Source organism: Melozone crissalis, unplaced genomic scaffold (assembly GCF_028551555.1).
Source record: "Melozone crissalis strain CALT ecotype California unplaced genomic scaffold, PUWL_Pcris_2 ptg000018l_1, whole genome shotgun sequence".
Classification (NCBI taxonomy): domain Eukaryota; kingdom Metazoa; phylum Chordata; class Aves; order Passeriformes; family Passerellidae; genus Melozone; species Melozone crissalis.
In genome coordinates this window covers 44,492,426-44,515,548 of record NW_026535796.1, presented here as the reverse complement: position 1 = coordinate 44,515,548, position 23,123 = coordinate 44,492,426, and the positions used below count along the sequence as shown (strand labels likewise).

The following is a 23,123-nucleotide window of genomic DNA, read 5'->3' as shown; positions in this document are numbered from 1 at the left end:
GCCAAGGGGCGGCTCGGCTCGGCTCGGCTCGGCTCGGCTCCGCTCCGCCGCCAGCAGCCGCCTCTGCCTGCGCGCCGCTGGGCTCGCTGGGGCAGGGCCGCGCCGCCCTGCCCGGCAGGAGGTGGGACCAAGCCGCGGCGCTGCCGCCCCCTCCTCCCTCGCTCGCTCGTTCCTCCCTCGCTCGCTCCCTCCCTCTCGAGGGCTGAGCCATTCCGGGAAGGCGCCGGCTCCCCCACCGCTCCTCGGCAGCGCCGCACCGGCATCGGCCGCCACCACCGCGCCGGGCTCGGCCCCACGGCGCTCCGGGGCTGCGGAGGCTCAGCGGCGGCAGCGGCGGCGGGCACGGAGCGCGGTGCCCCGGCGGGCGCGGCGGGCGGCGGGCGGGCGGGAGGACAAGTGGACGGAGCGCCGGGGAGCGGGGGGGCGGCCGCCGCGTAGTTGTTTTGCCCGGGGTAAGTTGGCCGATCCCTGCGGAGGCTTCGCTCCGAGCGTGCAGCGCTTGGCTCCCGGCTCCGTGTCGCCCCCAGCCTCCGGGGCAGGGGGGGCGCCTTTTTTTATTTCATCCCCCCCTCCTCCCCCTTTGGTTTGTGTTTTCTTTTTATCATTATTATTATTATTATGGGGTCTATGGGGGAGCAGAATTTCCAGTCCGGCGTTGCTCTTCTTCCTTGTCCAACGCTCAACGGAGAACTATAATATTTCTTTCCCGAGATGCTGCAGTGATTTTTAGTTATAGGAAATCAGGCGAACAAAATAATCCGAATAACACGAACCATTTGTTATCCTGTGAGAGCCAACGCAGCCTAGGCACAGATGATGGCAAAAAATTCCATGGAAGGGTCTAAAGAAGACCTGAGCAAAATTACGGAAGAGGAGATGCTGAGATGGAGCAAGGAAGAGCTGGTGAAAAGACTGAGGAAAGTGGAGAATGAAAAGATGAACTTAATGGTGGAACACGGCAACTTGATGAAAGACGTGAACCGGCGGCTGCAGCTCCACCTGCACGAGATCCGCGGGCTGAAGGAGGTGAACCAGAAGTTGCAGGACGACAACCAGGAGCTGCGGGAGCTCTGCTGCTTCTTGGACGACGACCGGCAAAAAGGCAAGAAGCTGTCAAGGGAATGGCAGCGCTTCGGGAGGCACACGGCCAGCGTGATGTGGAAGGAGGTGGGCATGTACCAGCAGAAGCTGAAGGACCTGGAGGCGCGGCAGGAGACCCTCCTTCGGGAGAACGTGGAGCTGAAGGAGATGGTGCTGATGCTGGACGAGGAGCGGAGCGGGGCCGGCTCGCGGAGCTCCATCGACAGCCAGGCCAGCCTGACCAACCTGAACGGCGGCTCGGCCACCAGGGACGTGGGGGACGGGAGCAGCACCTCCAGCACGGGCAGCGCGGGCAGCCCCGACCACCATCACCACCACCTCCACCACCACAAGGCCGGCGACAGCAAGGCCGGGGCCATGCGGAGGTCTATGGATGACCTGTCGGCGCCCCTTCACCACCGGAGCATCCCGAACGGCCTCAATGGTGAGCGAGCCCCTGCCCTGCCCTCCCTGCCCCGCGCCGCTCCCCGTGGGGTCCTGGCCATTCCCAACCCTGCCCATCCTTGTGACCTCCTTGGCACAGCAGTCCCGGGAGCCGGGGAGGGGCACCTGTGTGCGGGGTGTGCGTTATCAGTGCGTTCACTGTGTTATCGAGGTCCTGGGCTCAGGGTTGGAGCCTCTTTTATCTCCAGCAGGGTTGGTGTTTGGTTTTGTTTGTTTGTTTTGGGTTTCTGTTTTGACAAAAATCAGCCTGGGTTTTCAGGGTTAAATAAACACTGATTGTGTTCCCACTCTTCCACCTCTTTCTCTCCCCCTTTAAATATTTTCGTTTATGTTTGGCTTGTTTGTGTGCTAGATTGATAAGATTGATAAAGATGGGATGAGATTTTGGAGGCATCTGATGAAAGTTCGGGTTTGTCCCACAGAGCATCACCTGTTAGCTCCACAGGCTCTCAGGGCAGGCTGGCTGTGGAGTGCTCAGCAGTTTTGGAGAGGGGCATCTCGGCTTTCCCCGTCTCCACTTCAGAAAGAGGAGTTTTGTTTGTAGAGAAGAGATTGCTCTCGAAGGGACGCTGTGCTCACGATTTTGTTCAGGCTAGTCATTGAAGTTAGAAACAAGCTCCACAGTGGAATCGTGCCAAGCCTCCTCTGGCAGCTCACATCCAAGCAAAGTTGCTCCTGTTGTCTAATAGTGATCGGGCATTGACATAACATTGAAATATCTTCAAAATGGAGATAAAAAAAAATCTTTTAAAACCAACAAGACCAAATACATGACTTTTAGATTGTGTGGTCAAGAGGATTCAGTAGGAATCAGACCAGGCAGCAATCTAAAAACTTCTTATATATAAGACTACTTTTAATGTTCTTAATCCTCTTTTCCCACCAAAGAGGGCTGTTTTCTTTGTGGGGTGTCCTTTACCCACCTATAAGCACATAGAGGGGGATGGAGCCCCAGAAGTTGGCTCCGATTGATGTCAGCAGTGGATGTGCTTATCAGATAACCATGCTTTCAGCTCCCAGAGCTTTTGGTGTTCTTTTTTATTTCTGGTGATTTGTGGCAAGTCTTTATGTCCCAAGAGACCTGAGGGCATGGGGGATTGATGAACTCCACAAGTGAGCACGTTCATCCATGAACGTGCTGTTTGCAGTCCTGCTGCCCCAGTGTGTGCCAGCTCACGGCTGGAGATGTTCTGGCCACCTTGCCCAGTAGTCAGGGATTGCTGGTTTCAAGGGTGATCCACTCACCAGATGGTGCATGGTTCAGCAAACATCTTTAAATGTTTGGTGTGGAATTTTTTAATCTCTCTCTCGTAGAGCTGTGTAAATCAGAAGTATCTGCTTTGTAAATCTGCAGATAGCTTCTGCTCCTGACGTGACTTGACTTTATTTTCATAAAGCACTGCTCTCCACAGAGGCTTGAGGAGCACATGACAGGTATTGACTGTGCTGTTACTGTTATGGAACAGAAAGGATTCACAGCTCTGGTTTGTGAACCTTAGACCGTGTCCCTTTTAGGTGTTGGTAGCAGAACGGGACAAAGCCAGTTGAATTCATCTGTTAACTCAGGGCTCTTGAGTACACAAAACATAACCAATGCCTTAGAGCTGTCCCTTCAGTCCGGGGTGACAGCACAGTGGGGTGCTTCACTAGGGATTCAGAGTCACCCTTGTCAGCTCAAAAAGGGAAACCTCAGTTTCAGAGCTCGGTCCTCATTACGCTGTGTGTGGGAATGTGCCCAGCAGCATCTTTTGGACGGGACTGGGAGCCGAGTGTCATGTCCTGCTGTAGGGTAAGGGTAGGAAAGGGTGACCATCTGCACACAGTGCTTCCATGCCTGCCTCTGCACACCCCTTCCCATTTCCTCTGTGGGAAGGATGGCTATGGGCTTGAGCATTTCATTAAAACCTTTAGGTTTTGGTGACTTCTGGTTCTGGGGTGCCTGTGGAAGGTGGTCTCTGTGGGAAGAACTGAAGCTCTTCCCTGCGAACCAGCGCGGCTTCATTTCCGAGGGTGCAGCGGAGATGATCGGCACTTTTAAAGCTAATAATCCTTGTAAAGATGTAGACAAGCCTGATCTCTCCACTTAGGTAGTGAAGCTGTAAAATGACTTGAATAGTTGTCATTCTCAGATAGCATCGGTATTCAGCAAGGCCATTTCCCTGGCTGTGCCTTTGGAAATGCCTCTCAATACATATGCAAATGCAGGGCTTATCAGGCCCCTCTTTTTGACTGACAGCAAGAAGTCTGGGAGTGTTTGCCTGGGACCAGCAGCAATTCTGTTAATCCTGTGACGGTGTAGAGGAGCAGGGCAGGAGCAGGTGAACATGAAAAACCACTCCAGTGAGTCAGGTGGGCGGTGGAGCTGTCACGGAGCAGCCCCGCAGTGAGCAGCGAGCCGTGTCTCCTGTCCCTGCTCCTGTCCCTGCTCCTGTCCCTGCCTTCCTGTGTGCAGCCGAGAGCTCAGCCTTTTTGTGCTGTCCTCTTGGTGAGCTTTATTTTCCTCAGGAATAAAACAGAAGGAAGGCAGAGGAAAGGGAGTGCGTGGCCTTTCATTTTTTGGTTGTAAGCTTGCTGTTGTCTCATGTCTTTAAAGCACTGGAGAACTGAGCAGAGGGTGAACCAGCGACTGCCCGGCCAGCTCAGCTGCTACTGAAATGAGCAGCCCTGTGTGCTTTCTTAGGGAGAGGAGGTGGCTGGAAGGGATGCAGTGCAGAATTTAGCATCTCTAGTAAGAACTCGGCAGAAGCTTTGGACAAGTGGTAGGAGCAAGGTTGCTACTTCGGAGCTGCTTGCTGGAGTATTTTTGCGTATGGAAAAGCTGGAAAGTCCTGAAATTGGGAGCTGGAAAATGCAGAACTCTACTGCCCCGGCTAATGGTATCCATTGAGCTTCACTTGTTAAGTGCTTTTCTAAAGGAGTCAGGAGTATTGTGACTGCTAAAACACTTACAGGAAGGTAGATTTTTAGTAGAATCTTAGTGAGCAAAGGTGGGTTAAATGTTTCCCATTTTCTGTTCAGCGATCCTTGGAAGTGAGTTGTTGAACCAGGGCTTGATTTATTGGCCCCAGTGACCCACCCCATTGTGAGGTGATGAACTCTAGATTTGTAAGGTGAATTCAGAATAAATGGTGTAAGTGTAAAAAAACACCCCCAACCCAACTGGTGGTCTAGCTTTGCTTCACTTTTCTGAAGTCTATTTACTTCTGCAAGTTGTCTTTCAGAAGCTGATGATTAATTATTCACTCATGGAAGATAATAATTATAACATAGTGTGAGAATGGCTAATATTAGAAGACATGTAATCCTGTTTATTGAGAAAGTGAGAGGTTTGGTCAATCTCTGTGTGCACAGGGGCCTGGGCTGTGGGACAGGGGCACCCCAAACTGTGTGATGGAAGCTGGCCAGGTGCCTCTCTAAGGATATGTCACAGTTCTAAACCTACCCAGATCTAGGGCAGAAATTGAGGCACAGTCACTGTGTGTGCTTGTGAGTGCTTTGGCTCTCCTTTTTATGCATGGTGTGGATCTCTGTGTGCACACACAATCTTTCTGCCCATCCAGCTTCAGACAGCTCTGTTGAAGCAGCTGCTTGGAATTAGGTTTGAAAAAGAGAATGAAAAAAAAAAAGGTCAGGCACATTTTGTGATATTGATATTAACATGACCTGGGGGAAGAAAAACCCCTCGGGTTTATTCCCACAGGTTGTATTCCTGGACTGTGAGGTATGTGGGAACATTGGGAGGATGACTCAGAGTTCCCTGAGGCCAGGGCAAGGGCTTCCACCGGTTTTGGCCTTATCTGGATCTCACTGGGACAACTGTTCATCCATCTTCCAGCCTGGAGGCATACAGGCTCAACTAGCAATGTGCCCGGGACTGAATCCTGTGCATGCAGGGAAAGCATTCAGGCTTTAGGTTTAGTTCACTCCCATCAGCTGAAGTTGTCATAGAACCTCACCTTCCACTGGAACTGTTTTTTGCTCTAGGTTCCTGAAATGGACTGGGTGGTTTCCAGTGTCTCTGGCTTTATTCCAGTTGGGTGAAGTGTTAATTTTGATGTTTTGTTTTTATAAATGATTGAAAACATCAACAATTAAAAAGTGGTCAGGGAGGCCCAGAAAGAAGCTGTGGGTACAGCAGAGAGCCTGTAGTAGACAATAATCTATGGCCTCTTGTTGCTGTCTTCTCCAGTGAAAGAAGAATGCTCTCTCTGGGTGAGGGGGTGGGAAGATCTCGAGTTGTATTGATTCCCACTTGTAGATGTCCACATATTTACCTAGAGGGTACAATATATTGCAGTTAAAATGGTGGCAGAGAGAAATGGCTGCTCTCTGTGGGTTGGTATTGATTGGTAATGCAGCTGCCCTTCTTTGGACACCCTTAAGGCCAAAAGACTTTGTTTTATTAGTGTATTAATAATCAATATATTTATTATTTATGATGGGATATTAATGAGGCCTTTGAGACGAGAATATGCAGGGGCAGAGGCAAAAGATGAGGTTCATCCCATTTAATTTGAGATATCTCCAATATAGACTTTAACATCTGCATTGCCCTGGACATCCTTTATTGGCCACGTGGAGAGGAGGCACTGTGGTGTGATGATTTATGTGAACTGTGTCTGTATCAAAGAGAGCAGAACTGTGTGCTGGTTGTGCTCTTTCCCTCCGCTGATGCCTGGTCAGCTCATTCATATGCAGCCCTCTAAAGCCAGATGAGATCAGCCCTGTTCCAGCTCTTGTGGTGACCATTGTCCACTTTTGCAGTGCTCCTGTCCTAGCTCTGGTGAAAGAGAGGAAATTGCCTTTCTCAGCAGCATTCAGATACCACCCCCTTACAGTCCCTCACTGTGTGGGCAGGCCAGGTCAGAGAAAGTCCTGTTCTCTGTGCTGGAGACCTCTCAGAGCTCAGTGGCTCCTGCCAAGATTAAGCACAGGTTTGGTTACGTGACCAATTATTTTCTTTCTTATATCAAGAGCACTTTTCATTCTATGAAAATGGCTTTAATGTCGTTTTTTTTAATACTGCTGTTTTTAACATGTTGGTATTTTTGGTGCTGTAGGCTGTTACAGACAGACTCCTTGTGATTAAGGCAGGAAATCAGCTCTGGGTTGGTACACTAGATAGGGGTAAGACCTCAGGAGAAACACCTGTTTCCATCTCTGTAAGTTCAATGTGTTCTGCTATTTGGCTTATCAGTGCTGAGGTCTCAGATATGAAGGGTACAGCTTGAGTTTTTGTAGCCAGCAGCCATTGGCCATTCATTCAAAGGATTTCCATGGAGTGCCTCATTTGAGGCACCTTTGTCATTGTCCACTCCTGCCTTCTGCTGGGGCACTGCCTGTGTGCCATCCTGCTTGGCTCCCAAACCTCAGGGTAGCTGGTGTCCCTGAAAACAAGGCTCAGGATGCTTAAATTAAAATTGGGCCATATCTGGAAATATATTCTCCATGGTAATGTGTTCTAATTTTGTTTTCCTCTTGCGTATTATATAGAGATATCTTATTCTCAGCTGTCCTGTTGAAGGAAAAAACCTTGTATTGATTAAAAGACAATTTTCTATGGGCCTTTGATGGAATTATCCACTTACCCTCATTGAAAGCAGTCAGAATAAGGGAAGTAGCCTGTGCTGGTTACATGTAAATGATTTGGTCCTCTGGAGACATTTCATCAAATAAAGCTGAGGATCGAATTAAATGGTGATCTAATGAAGTGGCAGGCTGGGAACCCAAAATGCAGCCCTGGCAGGTGTTACACCTGATGTGTGTGTGGAGAGGAGAGGCATGAATACCAACACTGACAGAGCATTGCACCTGAAAGCTGAAGGGTTGATCCTTTGTGGGGACAAGGGTGCCTGCATCCATGCAACCTTGGGAGTGCTGTGGGCCTGCCCTGGGAGGTGTTGGGCTTTTTATCTGCCCCACAGCACGGCTGTGGCCTTGCTTTCATCTCACACAGACATTCCCATGGCAGGGTCTGCTGACACTGTCCCCTTGTAGCATCCTTCTGTACTGGGGCTGCATTTTGGAGACGCTCTGGGAATAGAAAAATGGACAACAGCTGATGGTAGGTGAGATGGGGTGATGTGCTTAAACTGGCAAAAACATCTGGTATACATCAGGTGTGGACTGAGGCTAATGAGAAACATCTAAGCCCATTTAAAATTCAGCTAAAATGCTTGAGCCCAGAAGGCTGATGTTCTTTCCACACTCAGAGGCAGGCCTTAATGCATCCCACTGCAAAACACACAGCGCTGCTCTCCTGGAACAGGGACGGTTTGGAGGCTGCACATCCAGTTTTCCTGCGAATTAGCTGCAACTGGCTGGGTTTGCTTCTGCATTCTGTATTTTTAACCTGACTTTTTGTCTGCCAGCCAGAATTCATCCTGCCCTGTCGCCAAATGTCATCATCCCCTTGTGGTTAACTTGCTGCAATTCATGAAACACTTGGCTGCCATAAATAGTTATGTGCAGAGGTTCCTGTGCGCGCCGGGCGGGCAGAGCGGCGCTGCGAGGCACTCGCACACGAACGTGTCCACCAAGAGAAAGTTGACCCACTTCTGCAAATAGATAACTCCTGGCAGAAAAAGTAACACTGTCTCAGAGAATCTATCTTCCCCTTGCCTACTGAATTGTGAAGCAAAAAGCAAGCCAGCTCCATCTCCTGAATTAGCGGTGATGTGAGCACAGTGCTCCCCATTGAAACCAGGGTGTGTAAATCGGCCCTTGATCTGAGGAGGGCTTAAAATGGCCACAATTTGGTTGTGATTTCTTTTTTTTCAGTATAATGAAAGCTTTTGTTAGTGAACAAGGTGCATGGGGTTCAGGACTCAGCTGCTCTTAGGCATTAGGAAACATTTATCACCATGGCAATTGAAGGCTGCTGGGCAGGTTATTTTGAACACTTTTCTAGTGACTCATGTCTGGGTCAAGACCATTTATGCCAGGTTACTTTGGCCCCTGAACATACAGGTATATATAGTCTTCCTTCCCTTAAATTGTTTCTTGCTTTTTGCTTCTCTCAGGGAACTCATTGCTTGTTCTGCCTTATGTCTCTGAGATGGTGGTGCCAAGTGTTCACCTTGCTCAGAGCCTCTTCTGTAAAGGGTCTGTGTGACCTAAAGTCCTTGTGAAGTAGATTACAGGTTAGTTTTGACTGGCTTTGAGACTTCCCGGATCTTGCAGTGAGATTGAAGCCATCCTAAATGTGATGTGAGTTATCTCATTGTGTGCTGGGGCTCTCCTAGGGCTTGTAGGACGGGATGTCTCCTGTTTGCCCGGGGTGGGAGGGCTGTCTGCAGCAGAGGGAGCACCGTGGGTGAGTGTCGGGCTTGTGGCAGCAGGGCTGTGGCCAGCTGCACGCTGCAGTGGCAGGGTGACACGCTAGCTGTCTGCTGCGGTTGTGTCAACGCCGGCTCGCTGGCAGAATTAGTTCAATCAAAGCTGGAGTGCTCTGAAAAGCCCTTCAGACTTTGCTCCATCCCTGAGCTCTGTGCAGTGACACTCAGGACTGCATGCATGCTGCCTTCCCCCCGTTTCAGTCCAAACTCCTGTGCTGCTGGGGTTTCATTCATGTACAGGAAGGTCAGCTGCACTGGGATGTCTGTGCAAGGTGAGAGATGAAGTGTGTGGAGCAAATGGATGGGGTAGGGCCCAGGCTGGGAAGCAGGAGGAGATCCTTAGCTGCTCTTTCAAACCATCTCCAGGACAGTAAGATCAAACCATCTCTAGGGGTGACTATTCCTGGGGGTTTGATGGCTGTGTCTGACCTGTTCCTGCATTCCCAGGGGAATGAGAACTCCCTGGCTGCCTCTCTGTCCCTGTGCTATAGAAGATCCATGAAGAGGAAAGGAGCAGGCAAAAGGACTACTCAAAGTAGAACAGCAAAACCAAACCATTGTTTTAGAAAAGAAGAGAAAAGAGAGCATTTCCAGTCCCCAAAGTGTAATATTTCTATGGAAATAGCAGGAAGAGGCTTGCTGTCAGTCTCTGATCTAGTGGGACTGACTAGATTTTGTTTGTTCTTTCCCACATCTTCCATCATCTCTGGATCATCTGAAGACAGGTTGCTGTGTATCACAAATGCAAGATTCCTGGTTTCTGACTTTTGATTAAGTGCTAAGCAGTCTCTGGAGGACTGGCATCTATCTTTCATCTGCAATTTTTTACTTGCTGAGGTACATTTCTCTCACTCTGTGACACTTATTGATGATGCCTTGTCCTTTAAATGCCACTTCTGTGACACTCTGCTTCTGGCTGTGACTTTTTATGAGGCCATGGACTGTTCAGTGCTGTGGCACATCTCAGTGGCCAGTGAAGTTACTGTGGGACACTGTTGGACTTGAATGAAATTGGGACTTGGACTCTTTACACTTGCTTTGGTATTTTTTTCAAAGGAAATCCAGAGTGCCTTGGATCTCCAACAAGGGAAGTAATCTGTCCTGTTTAGGCAATGTTCTGCTTGATTTTTGTGTTGCCAGGGGACTACTGCTGGTTATATACATACAGGAATTTACCATTTTCATGTTGATGTTTTCACTGTTTCCCCCTCATTTTTCTTTTTAATAGGATCTAATAGAATAGATTCCAGGACAGTCTACATGAAAGTCTACTTTTATGGAGTAGAGTAACATCATCAGATGCTAATGGAGTATCAGTAATTAAAAACAACTAATTTTGGTCGATGCTGAATCTTTTCCAGCTCATAACAAAGGTGTTAAGAAAGTCTTATTTTAATGTACAATCTTAAAGGGCTATTGTGATGCACAGTATTCTTTTGTCTTCTTGGTTTCCTTTTCTTATCTCCCTTACTGGGATTTGCAGTCTCATATTTATCTATTTCCCAGCATCTGAATATAACTTTGATCTATGCTTTGGATCTACGGAGCTTTTAATCCCTTTCCAGTGAGTTAAAAGCTTGTTTGCTGTTGAATGTGATACATAGTTACAGGTTATATGATCTTCACCAGCGGTTCATGCATTGCACATGGATGGCACGTTGTGAAAAACTGATAAAATGTTCCCTTGTTCATTTTCCTGATTGCAGCTGAAACCCAGCATGGGAGTGAGTCAATCATTCACTGCTGGTCAAACTGCTGATACAACTGTCCTTTGCTGTTACAAATACCTCTGCACTTGCTTCCTTTAGTTCAGTTATTCATTCATTTCTCTGTGAGGCTTATTTTTGAGGCTGAGTATTTCAGTCAGTGCAGCAGCTTTTCCATCTTTCAGTTCTGCCAACATTTAGAGGGTTTTCCTTTTCCATCCTTTTAACACCTTTTAAAAATAGGAATCAATTTTTAAAGCCTGTGTGTTTGTTCCTCTTTGATGTCTTGAAGCATGATAATATATGCCTTGTTTGTGGAGATCTTCTCTTGTGGAGTGGCTGCATTTTCCATCTCAGGAGCAATAATGGTTTCTGCAGCTCTGTCCTCCAGGCCATGTGGGTGTAGCTGCACGTGTGTGACTGTGTTCAACCATCCTCTGAAAGTTCTTTTTGAGTCTTGGTGCAGCTCTTTGCTTCCTGGATTCTGAGCAATTAAGCTGAAAGTCTCTCCCGTGCTTGTCTCCTGACCTCTTGTAACAAAATGCAGTCCTCTTTTTATGACATCAGTTAAGACTCTATTGTTTTAGATGTAAGCTTTAAAATAACAAAAGGATGGATGGTTCTGCAAGTTAGAGCACTGGGCTGGGACTCACATTTGGAGTGCTGTCTCATTGTTACGTGGCTTTCTGGTGTAGTCTTTTAGCTAACTTCTGTGATTTGTAGTTCTCCTTTTATACAACCAGGATAATATATTTCCTTTGTCTTCCCCAAGTTTATTGTGGTGCTCACCAGAATTAGACCCTTACCTCAAATGGGGCCTCTGACCATTGCTATGACACCAGTGATAACAAACAGGTTTTGAGTTATACTGACCTAACAAGGAAGGAGACATCTTTAGAGTAACTCCACACATTTCTAATTCCCAGTTTTGGAGTTGCTTCAAATCCTGTTTCAGTTTTACTGGGATAAAAGCACTTTACATGTTGGGTTGCTTCCCTCTGTGTTGCATATACTTCTTGGAACCATACGATGATGAAGTGTGGTCAGTCTCTCACCACCATAAAAAACCAGAAACTTGTCAAATAATAATTCTCTCAAATGAGAAGACGAGCAAAATTAGATAAAAAGCAGGGTTTGCCTCTCCACAAACACAGACAAGTGCAGAAAGATGCTGCTGCTGTCACAGCAACAGGCTACCTTGATATCTTTCAGAGAGTGGACACAGCATTTGTTGTTATTTCAGCTCATCCCATCTAGGTTGCCCAGCTGAATATCATGCTATCTATATATGTGTATTTGAAATGTGTATTTAAAATGTTTATCTGTCAGCCTAGTGCAGTTTTGACTGGGGTGAAGAATCACAGCTGTGAAGCAGAAGGGTCCTGCTTGTCACGTTGCTCCCCATGTCACAGCTGTAATTGCTGAAGGCACTCTTCCTCTTTCCAGTTAAATTCTTACCTGATCCCTTGATTGCTTTATTTCTGATGCTGGTAATTTGGTAACTCCTAATGAGTCCTGACTGAAAAGTCATCAAAGTCATTCTTGGGTGTGAACTCAGAGTTTCTTAACCACATGGGCTTTTATTTCCATTTGCGTGGTGGAATTGGGAGGGAGGATCTATTTGTCAGCGTATCACTGACGCCTTAGGAGGGTGACAAGACCACAGTAACTCTTCCTAGGCAATTATGTATGAAAGGTTGTCAGTATGAGTAGTATGGGAAGTTAAAAGCCCTAATTTTCATTTGGAATTGAAGCCTTAATGACTTTCCACTCCCACAGCTCATAAAGACCATGCTTCAGCTTCTAGTTGACCAAGAAAAAAAGGGGAGGGGACATCTTTTGTTTCAGACTTTTTTGTGCAAATTTTTTATGAAAAACCAGATTTATGAGTCACTGTTCTTTGTATAAAAGATGATTACTGGGGTATGAACCTCAGAAAAGTGACACTTTATGACTTTGCCACTAGCCACACAATTTTGCTTTCTCTCTTTTCAATTAGTTAAGTTAAACAACATCTCAGTTTGAAAGGACTAATTTTATTCCTATTTGTTGTTTGTCTTATACACTAATTATTTTCTCTATGTAAAGCTAAACAGCAGAGAGGGGAAGAGAAAGGATCATCCCAAATGAATGCTCTCTAATTTTCAAAATGATGGGTGTAGATCCTATGGGGTTAAGTGAAGTGTATTCAGTCACATCCCTCTCTTGCAGCATAGCAAGGAAGAGAAACTGGATCACGCAAATCCTTTTGTTAACCCTAGGAACATAATTAACTTCCTCTGGAAATTTGTTCTTTAAAAACACAACCCTCTAAACATCAATGTTGTTTAATCTATGCTTATAAGTAAAGCTATGTTTTTATCCACTTCTGTGTGTTTTGTTGTTGTGTTATTTGTTTTTTTTTTTCCCAAGAAACAAGGGAGCATTTTGTATCTCAGTAGCATCTGCTGCCTCACACAAGTGAGAGCCCAGGGCAGGAGTGTTGGTAGAGGTGGCATGTGCAGGTCACAGTCCTGCTTTGGCTCTGTAGCAGCAGGTCCAGAGCTCTCACAGTGCCAAGTGATCCAGAGCATGTTTGTCTTTGTGGGTCCACCAGGGATATTGAAGGGCATCTTCTGATCAAAGCACAGGTGCTCAGCATTTTCGGAGTATTGAGCATTCTGAGAGCGATGCAGGCTTCATTCTTGCAAGTGGCTGAGGTGACTAGCTGATTTTCTTGGCCATGGGGCTGTGCTCTTGAGAAAGCTTTGCTCCAGAGCTGTAAATGCCCTCTGTCCATAGCAGCATAGGTCAAACAAGTTTTCTGATCCCACAGCTCTGGAGACAAGTTTGCTCAGAGACCTGCAAGATGAGGAATGGATCACGTAAACAGCAGCTGATGCAGTTGTTGAAAAGGCCTCTATTTTTATTTTCTTCTTGTTTTCATCTTGGCCAGGTTGGACAGAGAAGGTTTTCAATGGAAGATCTGCTCTCCTGTGCTTCATTCTGCCTTATTTGGATAAAAATTACGGGGTTGTCCTTTTTAATTTTTTCTTCTAGTTGGCAGTGTAAAGTGAAGGAGAGATAATATTTTTGGGACAGCCTTGGAACTGCCCCTGTAAAAGGAATGCTGTATAAAGAGTAAAACTCCCTGACTCTGTTATGTTCAAGGTTGGCCATATTTGAATTTAATATTTTTTTTCGCAGGAGAGATTTCATGTGTGAATTTAAACCAAAACTGTGTCATGCACAAAGGGACAGGTTTCTTCTGTTGAAAACAACATCTGTAGAGCTGGAGGGAAGGGCTGGGCTGCATGGAGTGTGTGTCCTGGCATGGGGAGCCATGGAGGTGCTGACTTCTGGAGCTGCTGTGGGAGGGTAGGGAGCAAGAGGGCAGTTGGGGGCAGAACTTTCATCAAGCTCAGATGAAGCTCTAATGCAGCCCTTGTGCTGTGCTGGGGGGAGAAGATGCTCTCAGTGTGTGAGGAGTGGGCAGCAAGAGCTGCCTGCCTAGCTCAGGATGGGGTTGGAGACCACCACAAAGGGATGTGGCAGCAGCTGAATGAGGGGATGGAGTAAGTCACTGCAAAGATGTGGTTTGGGAGCTAGCTAAAAATAACAGCTGATTTTGTTGAACTGGATTGAACTCCCTCCAGCTCAGCATTGATGATGGTGCCTGGAGCTATAAAGATTGTATTTTGATCAGCAAGTCAAAAGCAAGTGTACCACTAGTTATGAATACATTTTCAGAATTATAAGCAAAGGAGATCTCAGAATAATAATGGGCAGAAAAAGTTGCCTGAAGGAACCAGTTTCCTTGATAAATGCTGGAAGAGGTGTGGACCTGAACTTTGCACTCCTTCCCATATCAGCTTTTTAAAAATGTGCCAACAGATCTAGAATCTGAGTTTTGAACTTGTTAAAATCCTGAGTAGACATAATGCAATATGGCAGGAAAACCAATAATGTTGAGGTTTTGAAAATACAAATGGTTCAGCTGTAGATGTGTGATGTGGGTTAAAAAGGGTGTGTGTGTCCTGTGCTGTCTGTCGTTGACCCAGTTGGTTATTCAGTGATGAATTCTGATCTGGATGTTTCGAATGACAGATCTGGGTTCTGAAGTGCTGATGATTAGATTAAGACAGTGTAGTAAACCTTAATGGTGCATGAAGAGCTACTGCTGGATTTGCAGTAATACCTACTTTTCTGCCTTAGAACAGCATGAATAATACTTTATGGTTGTATAACTCCTTCCAGACAAGGAGTCTAGGAGTGCTTTGTAAACGCTAATGAGTTTGGCCTCATAGCATATTTATAAGCCTGAGAAGAAGCATTATTCCCCTTTTTTACAGTTTGGATGTTGACTAGCCTAAGTATGCAAAGAACATGCAGTAGAGCTTTCATCTGCTGACCCTCAGTCCTGGGCCTTATCTGCAGGACTCGCTAGGCTTCCCAAATGTGTCTGAGGCATGCTCAGAAATTTACTGCAGATTCTTTCCAGAAAAAAGGTTGGTGTTTTTTGCAAACCTCTGGGTGTCCTTTGTAAAGCTAAAGCATTGTAATTATTTGATGATAATTTCGTGCTTGCCGTCTTGTTCTACAGCAGCAGAGATTGAAATTAATCCTCTGCTGGAAGGAAATCAGATTGGGCATTATGAATATTGTTTCCTTGCCCAGAACAAAGAGACTTAGTTAATGTGAATGCAAACTTCTGTTATCTTTATGTGGGAGTTGCAGGTGGGTAAGGAATGTGAGGTCAGGAGGATTGGGAGCCGATAATTGCCCATGTCAAAGGGCAGTGAGAGTGATACCTGTGAAAAACGCCTTGCAAAGTAGGTGGGATCAGACACTGCAGTGGGCACACTCAGATCTTTCCTTAGCAGCTTTCTCAGATGTTCATCCCAGAATGTCTGCATTATTTCTACAGATTTATGTAGTAGGATATTCTGCAACACGAGCACCGTGTGGATTGTAGATAAATTTTGTAAATATTTTGGGTGTGAATTTAGTGTTTGGTGACACATGCTGCAAAGACAGTTCTAGAGGGATAAGTCCCTTTAGCTGTAGGATAAGCATATGCAAGCAGACATTTCACACAGTGCTTTCACATCCCTAACCTGAAAAACCAAATTTCACTACTTCTTCATGGACTGGAGACCAGTGAAGATCCCAGCAAAGAGTCTGTAGAGTTCTAGATGTGGAGGTGGTGATCTTCATGATGTGGTGGTTAGAATTAGCAGCATTTCTGGTCTGATAGAATGATAAAATAGTCTGGTGTGAAGGGACCTTTAGAGATCATCCAGTCCAACCCCCCTGCAATGAGCAGGGACAACTTCAACCTGATCAGGTTTCTCAAAGCTCCATCCAAACTAACCTTGAGTGTTTCTAGGGATGGGTATCCACCACCTCTCTGGGCAACCTGTGCCAGTGTTTTACCACCCTCATTGTAAAAAATGCCTTTCCTAGATTTAGTCTAAATCTGCCCTCCTTTAGTTTATAATCATTACCATTACCCCTGTTGTATCCAAAAAAGCCCTAATAAAGATTTTGTCCCCATCTATCTTATAACCTCCCTTTAAGTACTGAAGGGCACACTGAGGTCTCCCAGGGGCCTTTTCTTCTCCAGGCTAAAGAAACCCAACTCTCTCAGCTTTTCCTCCTAGAGAGCTGTTTCAACCCTCTGATCATTTCTGTATCTCCCTTTTGGACCTGCTCCAGACATGGACAAACATGTTCATGTCTTTCATTTGTGAAACTGTGTTCAGTGTGTTGCTGCACTTCAGACCTGTGTATCACTGAATCAAGTGCCATTAAAGCAGTTTCCTCTTCCTTATGACTGGATTTCTGTCTGATTCTGGTATATGAAATGCTATATTGGCATGTGACTTTTCCCTTATCTGGTTACTTCTGGAACACAGCTTAGCCTTAGCTCCTCAGCACAGAACAAAAGCTTTCCTGAAACTGTTTGCACATGGCTACAAATAGAAACCTCAGGTGATTAGCAAGAGGTTTTGGCAAGTCATGCAGATACAAGGGCTATTTCAGTGTGTGATGTGGCATCCTTGCAGAGCTGGGGGCAGGAGCGTCCTGTAGGGAGGCTCTACTTGACTGTGCAGTGCTTAATCTTTCTAATACATCCCATAATGTGTAGTGGAAGATCTAGATAATGCAAGAAAACAGTTATTTATCTGGGATTAACCTACATAAAACATTTACATTGAGCAGAAACTAGGCCAGAACACCACTCAGTCTGATGAGGGGTAGTTGAGGGACCTGGGGAAAAGGAGGCTCAGCTCCTTCCTGCTCTCTACAGCTACCTGAAAGGAGGTTGGGACAAGGTGGAGGCTGGTTACTTCTCCCAGATAACAAGCAATAGGAAAAGAAGAAATTAGCTTAAGTTTTACCAGGAGAGGTTGAGTTTGATATTAGGAGAAATTTATTCAGCAAAAGGGTTGTCAGGCATTGGAATTGGCTGCCCAGGGAAGAGGTGGAGGCAGCATCCCTGGAGATGTTTAAAAGATGTGTGGATGTGGCACTGTGGGACATGGTTTAGTGGTGGACTTGGCAGTCCTCAGTTAATGGTTGGACTCAATGGTATTCAAGTTTTCCAACTAAAATGATTTGGTAATTCCATGATCCTATGAATTGCAGTGTGGTACATCTTCTAAAATCAAAAGAGCCTTTGTAGTTCTTTCAGTGAGTGGACATTAGCTCTGGATTTTGTCTTAGTACCCCTTTTTTTGTTTTGTACCACTTGACTTAGACTACAGTCTATGTGTATTGATGTTTTTGTATTAAAAAAAAAATCGACTTTGGCCTCCCAAGCACCCAAATAAGCACACCAAATAAGTAGAGCACAATTAATATAATCTTTTTAACAAACAGGTTGGCTGGTTATCAGTACTCCTTATGAAGAATAGTCTGCCTGTTTTTCCAAACTCCTGCTCTGTTAGTGGTGCACAAGGCATTCTCCTAAAGATTTATTATGGTAGGAGCTACAGAGTAATGCTTGGTAAATAGATTTATACATGTGACACTCTACTGAATGGGAGATTTATACTTGGCTATTCCATTGCTGCTCATTACCATATGATGTTTCATTGAATGCAATTACATGTCTGCCTCTACTCTCTAAAGTCCAGAAAGGTTTCACAATATTTCTATCTTCCTCTGCTCAGCAGAGCCTCACAAAGAGGCGCTTTGCTGTGTGATGGATGGGGTTCGAGGGTGGCTTTGTCTCTGGTAGGCCTGGATGTGTGAGGGATGGTGGGTTTTGGCTGTTAGCAAGACTCATGGAGTTGTCGTGCTGAAGGTGTTTGAGAAGATTTGCTCAACTTTGCCTGAACTCTCACAGATTTGCGCTGCAGAACTGACCTGGTCTTATATGTTGTTAATTGTGAAGACCTTTGTAACTCCTGCAGGTTACAAAGAGGCGTAGGTCTTTCCTCTTGATGGATTTAGTGTAGCAAATTCATTGCACCAGCTCAAGATCACAATATTTTCTCTGACACTAGAAGGATGATTTAGATTTTTATTAGCTGATATTTTTCACCTAGTTTCTTTGGCCCATATTTTACTTTTTACTGCCATTATCTGTTACATTTTTAATCAGAAAACATGAAATCCAAATAATTTTTTTCCTGCTTTGGAAATCAACACGATGAAAAATCTTTTCAAAACTGTGCCCGAAAGCAATGGGAAATGCTGGGTATTTTATTTAGTGCAGATATTTTGTGAGACACCTTGACTACACTGAGGTCTGTGGCAAAACTTTCCTTGGCTTTGAAAGGACTGGAACGTTACTTCTTATTTTCTGTTTGCCTGCAACTTTTCATTCCTGGCTATTGCATGTTACATCTTCAATGATTTCTCTTCAACGCGCCTTTTAGAAACCATGACCCTTTTTGTCCATGGTCAAGCCCTGTGTTGCTGCACCCCTGTGCTCTGAGACCTCATTCATAACCATCTCTCATAAAGAGCACGGCTCTTTATCCGGTGTCCAGGGATGCGAGAGAATCCTGAACAATGGCGGGGCTGAGACAAAAGCTGGCATTGTGCTGAGGGCGCCAGGGCGGGAGGGTTTGGGGGCCCGGGAGCCTCTCCGGGCTGGGACCATTGTGCCCCTAATTGGATTGGATTGGATTGGATTGGATTGCTGATGGTCGTGGTGGCCGTTCTGAGGGACCCACCAGGACCTGCTGCATCAAACCTGGCGGCGACTGGGGCAGGCAGATGATCTCTGGAGTCTGTGTGGTTGAGTGAGACCTAATATGGTGCAAATGCACCAGGTTGCAACTTTATTAGTGATTAGAGCCAGAGATAAGCCTCAGCACGTTGCCTAATCTGCAGTCTAATTCCAGGCATTGAAGGCAGGGATGCTGATGCAGCCCGAGGCCTGCTCAGGCCTGGGGACTGCAGACAGCGAGAGAGGGAGTTTGGGGGACGTGGCATAGGTTCTGATCAGCCCCTGCTGTGGGGGAGTTCGAGTGACCTGGGTGTGGGGCAGCTTCTGATCCAGCCTGGGCTGAGAGGGAGTTTCTGAGGGGTTTGGTGCAGGTTCTGATCCAACCCCTGCTGAGAGGGAGTTTCTGGGTGACCTGGGACAGGTTCTGATCAGCCCTGAGGGGTTTGAGGGACCTGGGTCTGGGGCAGGTTCTGATCCAGCCCTGCTGAGGGGGATGCTGGGGCAGGGAGGCAGCCACAGAAATGTGAATTGAGGGCAGAGTCAAACAATTGGTGACTTCAAACCCAGCTTAACATTTGCTACAGCTGATCAAGAATATTCACATTGACCAAGGATTGCTCCTTTCAGATGAAAATAAAGGCGCAGGCTATAGCTTAAAGTGACTTGTAGAATATTTAAGAGGGAAACAAACTCTTTCGCATTTCAATTTTTGCATCTGAGGCTGTTCCTGGCACTATTCTGAGTTTTTTGTCATCTTTTTAGACTGGGCTCCCTTTCCTGTGATCCAGGATAATGTCTTAGGTGGGTTTGGCCTGTGGTGATTGATCCATGCTGGATGTATTAGTCTGTGACTGAATCCTGGTAACGTGTCTGCATGAATGGTGGTGGAAAATGTCAGAGGTTGCAGGCAAAGATGAATCACCATAGGCCAGGGGCTAAGACAGCACAGCAAGTATGATGCTGTGGTATGCTCTGTTATTGGATTTCCTCCAGGGTCTGCTCTTTGGGGAGCTTTGGCCTCATGGCATGCTACAGAGACCTGCTGCTTGGTGCCATCCTTTAAGCACAATGTGGGAGCTCCAGTTGGATCGTGTGCAGATCTTGGGCTGTGCTACAAATATATGCATCGAAATGCTTGGCAGATTCACTCTGCAAATCCAGACAAGCCCGTGCAGCCCTAACATTTTAATCTGTGGCTTGGAAATCTGCCTCTCAGAGCCACTGCAAACTGCCTTGTTCTGGACTTTTTTGGATGGCATCTCTTTTTCTTCAGACCCACCTAGACAAGTACACAAATATGATCCAAGAAACTAGCTTGCTAATACCCAAATCCTCAAAACTTTGTTGTTCAGAGGAGCTGGTTTTGACCTTTATTTGGGCAAACGGGTATTAAGCTAATCCCACCCAATCTCTGTAGTGACAGGATGACCTATTTCTTTTTAATCTTATAAATTAAGTTGTTAAAGTTACTGCATCTCACTGTTTTTGCGCCTTGCCTCCGGGCAAAACCCATTTGGGATTCCTGCTTCTCTAGTTTTTCTCTTAGCCCTTCCTGTGTTTTGACTTGTATTTTGGAACACCTAGCTCTGTATTTGAGACTGAAAAGGCCTGAGAAGCCTCATTTGCTGTAAGAGAAGTATCACTGGGCTAACATTTACCCCCAGTCAGTGGCAGGCCACAGAAATTAGAGATTCTGGAGAAACCAAAATCTTGTCTTTGTGATGTTGAATTTTTTAGTTTGTTATGGGGGAATTTGGAGATGTTAAATTCTCCAATGGTCTGTTCAGGACTGGGAAGTGACCTGGCCAAGGCCTGGCTGTAGGTGAGACCTTGGCAGGTCCCAGGTTGGCATCCCTGTCCCTGGGAGAGCACTTTGCTGGGCTTCTGTGTCAACTTCCCTGTGGCTTTGCACTGTTTTTCCTTTTATCACCAGCCAGGGCTTGCTGTAGGACCTTTGTCTCCAGAGTTTTGGAGAGGAGCCACTGACTTCCCTTTCTGTCCAAGGCAGCTATGCATTAACTAGTTCTTCTTCTCTGTTCAAAAAAGTGTGAATCAAGAGAAATTTCAGTTGCTTTAAGTGTTGGACTGGACTTGATTTTGTGAAGTCAAAATCTGTGAATAGCAAATGATACAGACTAAATATCTGGTGCCAAGCGGCCTGTCCAGGCCATTTGGGCATCTTACCCACAGGTGTAAAGTGGAAACCCTTGTGTTTCATGCATCACCTTCCCTCAGGATAGGTTTTGCATTGTTCTGGAGGTGCTTGGGGAAGGTGAAGCAGGAGCTGAAGTGAAGTTGCTCAGCCCACAACTTCATGGCTTGCCCGTGATGGGTGATCTGTGTGAAGGTTTCCTGGACAGATGCAAATGTTGGGTTTGTATGTCTGTTTTTGTTTACTGGTTGCATGCTTCACTCCAGAGCAGTGTTAGTGCTGCTGTAGACACCTCCTATGCCGTAGCTTCTGATGGAGCTGATCAGAGCAGGATTGCTCCTAAAACCTTAAGAGAAGCCTAAACCCTTCTACGTCAGAAAAGGAGAACTCCTTGTTTGCTCTGTCTTAGAAGGTGGTGGTGTGACTTCTTCCCACCCACTTCCTTGGTGGTAAGGACAGCAGAAGCAAGACACTTGAGAGAACAGCTTGTATGGGTCCTGTGAGCAAATCTTCATGTCCTGGGAGGAGGTTTGGTGAGCAGCAGGCTCCTCAGCACCTGCTGGCAGCTCCTTTCTGGGAGCCAGAGGTGCTGCATCCTCTGCTGCCAGCCCTCAGCCACCCACGGCCGTGGGGGCTCCCGGCACTGTGGGGTTGGGAAATGCTTTGTTTGTTAATCTCCAGACAGTGTGGCCTTGGTTAGATAAATCCATGCCTATAGGCAGCTTTCTGGGGCTCATTATAATACTAATTCAGTAGAATTCCTAATTAGAGACCAGTGGTTTCGTGTAGGTATTTGAAGTTGGTGTAATTTTCTTAGGGTGGAGGAATCATCCACTGAAAGCTGCTTTGGCAGAAATGAGATTGGAATCTAAAAAAGGATGTCTATAAAATAAAACATCCATTTAACGTGTGTTGTATGGCTGGTGTATTGCTTCAGATCAGCCAGGGTTTGGAATTATTATTTTGGTTGACTTTCTGTGTGCAAAATATACCTCTACCTTGGGGTACTAGGAAGGACAGTTTTCAAGCCTAAGTCTAGTGTTTCTCTGTTTCAGATAATTTGAATTATGATTAAATAAAAACAGACTTCAAGAGACAGAGAGAATCCAAAGCAAGCCTTGTCTGACCCCTTGATAATTGTGGAGAAATCCAAGCAATGCCCCTCTTTGACCATTTGGGGTTAGCTATGTCCAGAACAAGCAGAACAAAAATTAATTATAGCCCATGTATTTTAATTTTGTAAAGTGGAAGAAGCAATCTGTCTGCACTGTACTATGGCCTGGTTAGGCTTGTGATCTCTTCTATTTATATTGCCTCTTCTGTTTGAAAGGGCTGCTTTAGAAGGGTTTAGTTCAGGGAGTGTTTGTGCATGTGTTTTTGTGTTGGTGTTGCACTCTATCATTGCTCTAATGCATCTCTGGGGAATGTGATACAATAGTTAATGCCAGCTATGCTGTTAAATAATAGCTCTTTCAGGAAGGAAGTGAAGAATAATTTATGTGCAGGAAAACAGAGCAGGTATACAGAGAACAATAAAATAGATAAGCTGTGATTTCATTAGAACAGTTGAGCCAAAAGTGGCTTGGACTCCATAATCCATGCTGGTGCTCTCCTGCCTGCTTCCAGCAGTGGCAGCTCCATGAGGATGCTCCATGGATGGCCTGTGGCTGGGGCTCCAGGGCTTTGAACACCCAGGAGGACACAGTGAGGAGTGGCCAAAACCCAGAGCTGTTCAGCCAGTGCTGGGATGTGCTTTCAGCAGCCCAAATGCAGTGTCCTTGCCCATGCACTGCCAAAATCCTGCATTGGTAAGAGTTTCAGGAGGGAAAGGGTGGTACCCCTAAAGGGGCACTGGTGGAGCTTGTTTATACAGAGAATGGATTATAAGCTGTGACCTGCCTTTTGATTGTACCAATGTGCTCACTCTTATCTAAATAGATTTGTGCATTAGCGTACTTAATTATCTGCTGGACACTCTCAACTTTTGTTTGGATAGCCTTCCTTTTGTATGTAAAGGTAAATAAATACTGATAGAGTAGATTGGGCTCCATGTGGGCTGTGGGGCTGAACAGGAGTCTCTGCTGTGCTGTGCTCCTGTGAGCTCCTCAAATAAACAGAGAACCTTCTCCAGTGCTACCGGGAGAACTCCCCCACCACTAATTTTAAAAGTAACCTATAAATCAAAAGCATATCACTCTCTTTCCTCTAGCATTTCACTT

The 23,123-nt window shown here is 46.0% G+C and overlaps 1 protein-coding gene across 1 annotated transcript in view; it reads left to right on the top strand.

The window, feature by feature from the left end:
* The first annotated feature begins 429 nt into the window (after positions 1-429).
* Positions 430-23,123, top strand: part of CCDC85C (coiled-coil domain containing 85C) — a 110,664-nt gene continuing 87,970 nt past the window's right edge. Inside the window, exon 1 of the mRNA XM_054275510.1 lies at positions 430-1,525. Within this exon, the coding sequence (XP_054131485.1) occupies positions 814-1,525 (712 nt within the window). The 5' untranslated portion in view covers positions 430-813. The remainder of the gene's footprint in view (positions 1,526-23,123) is intronic.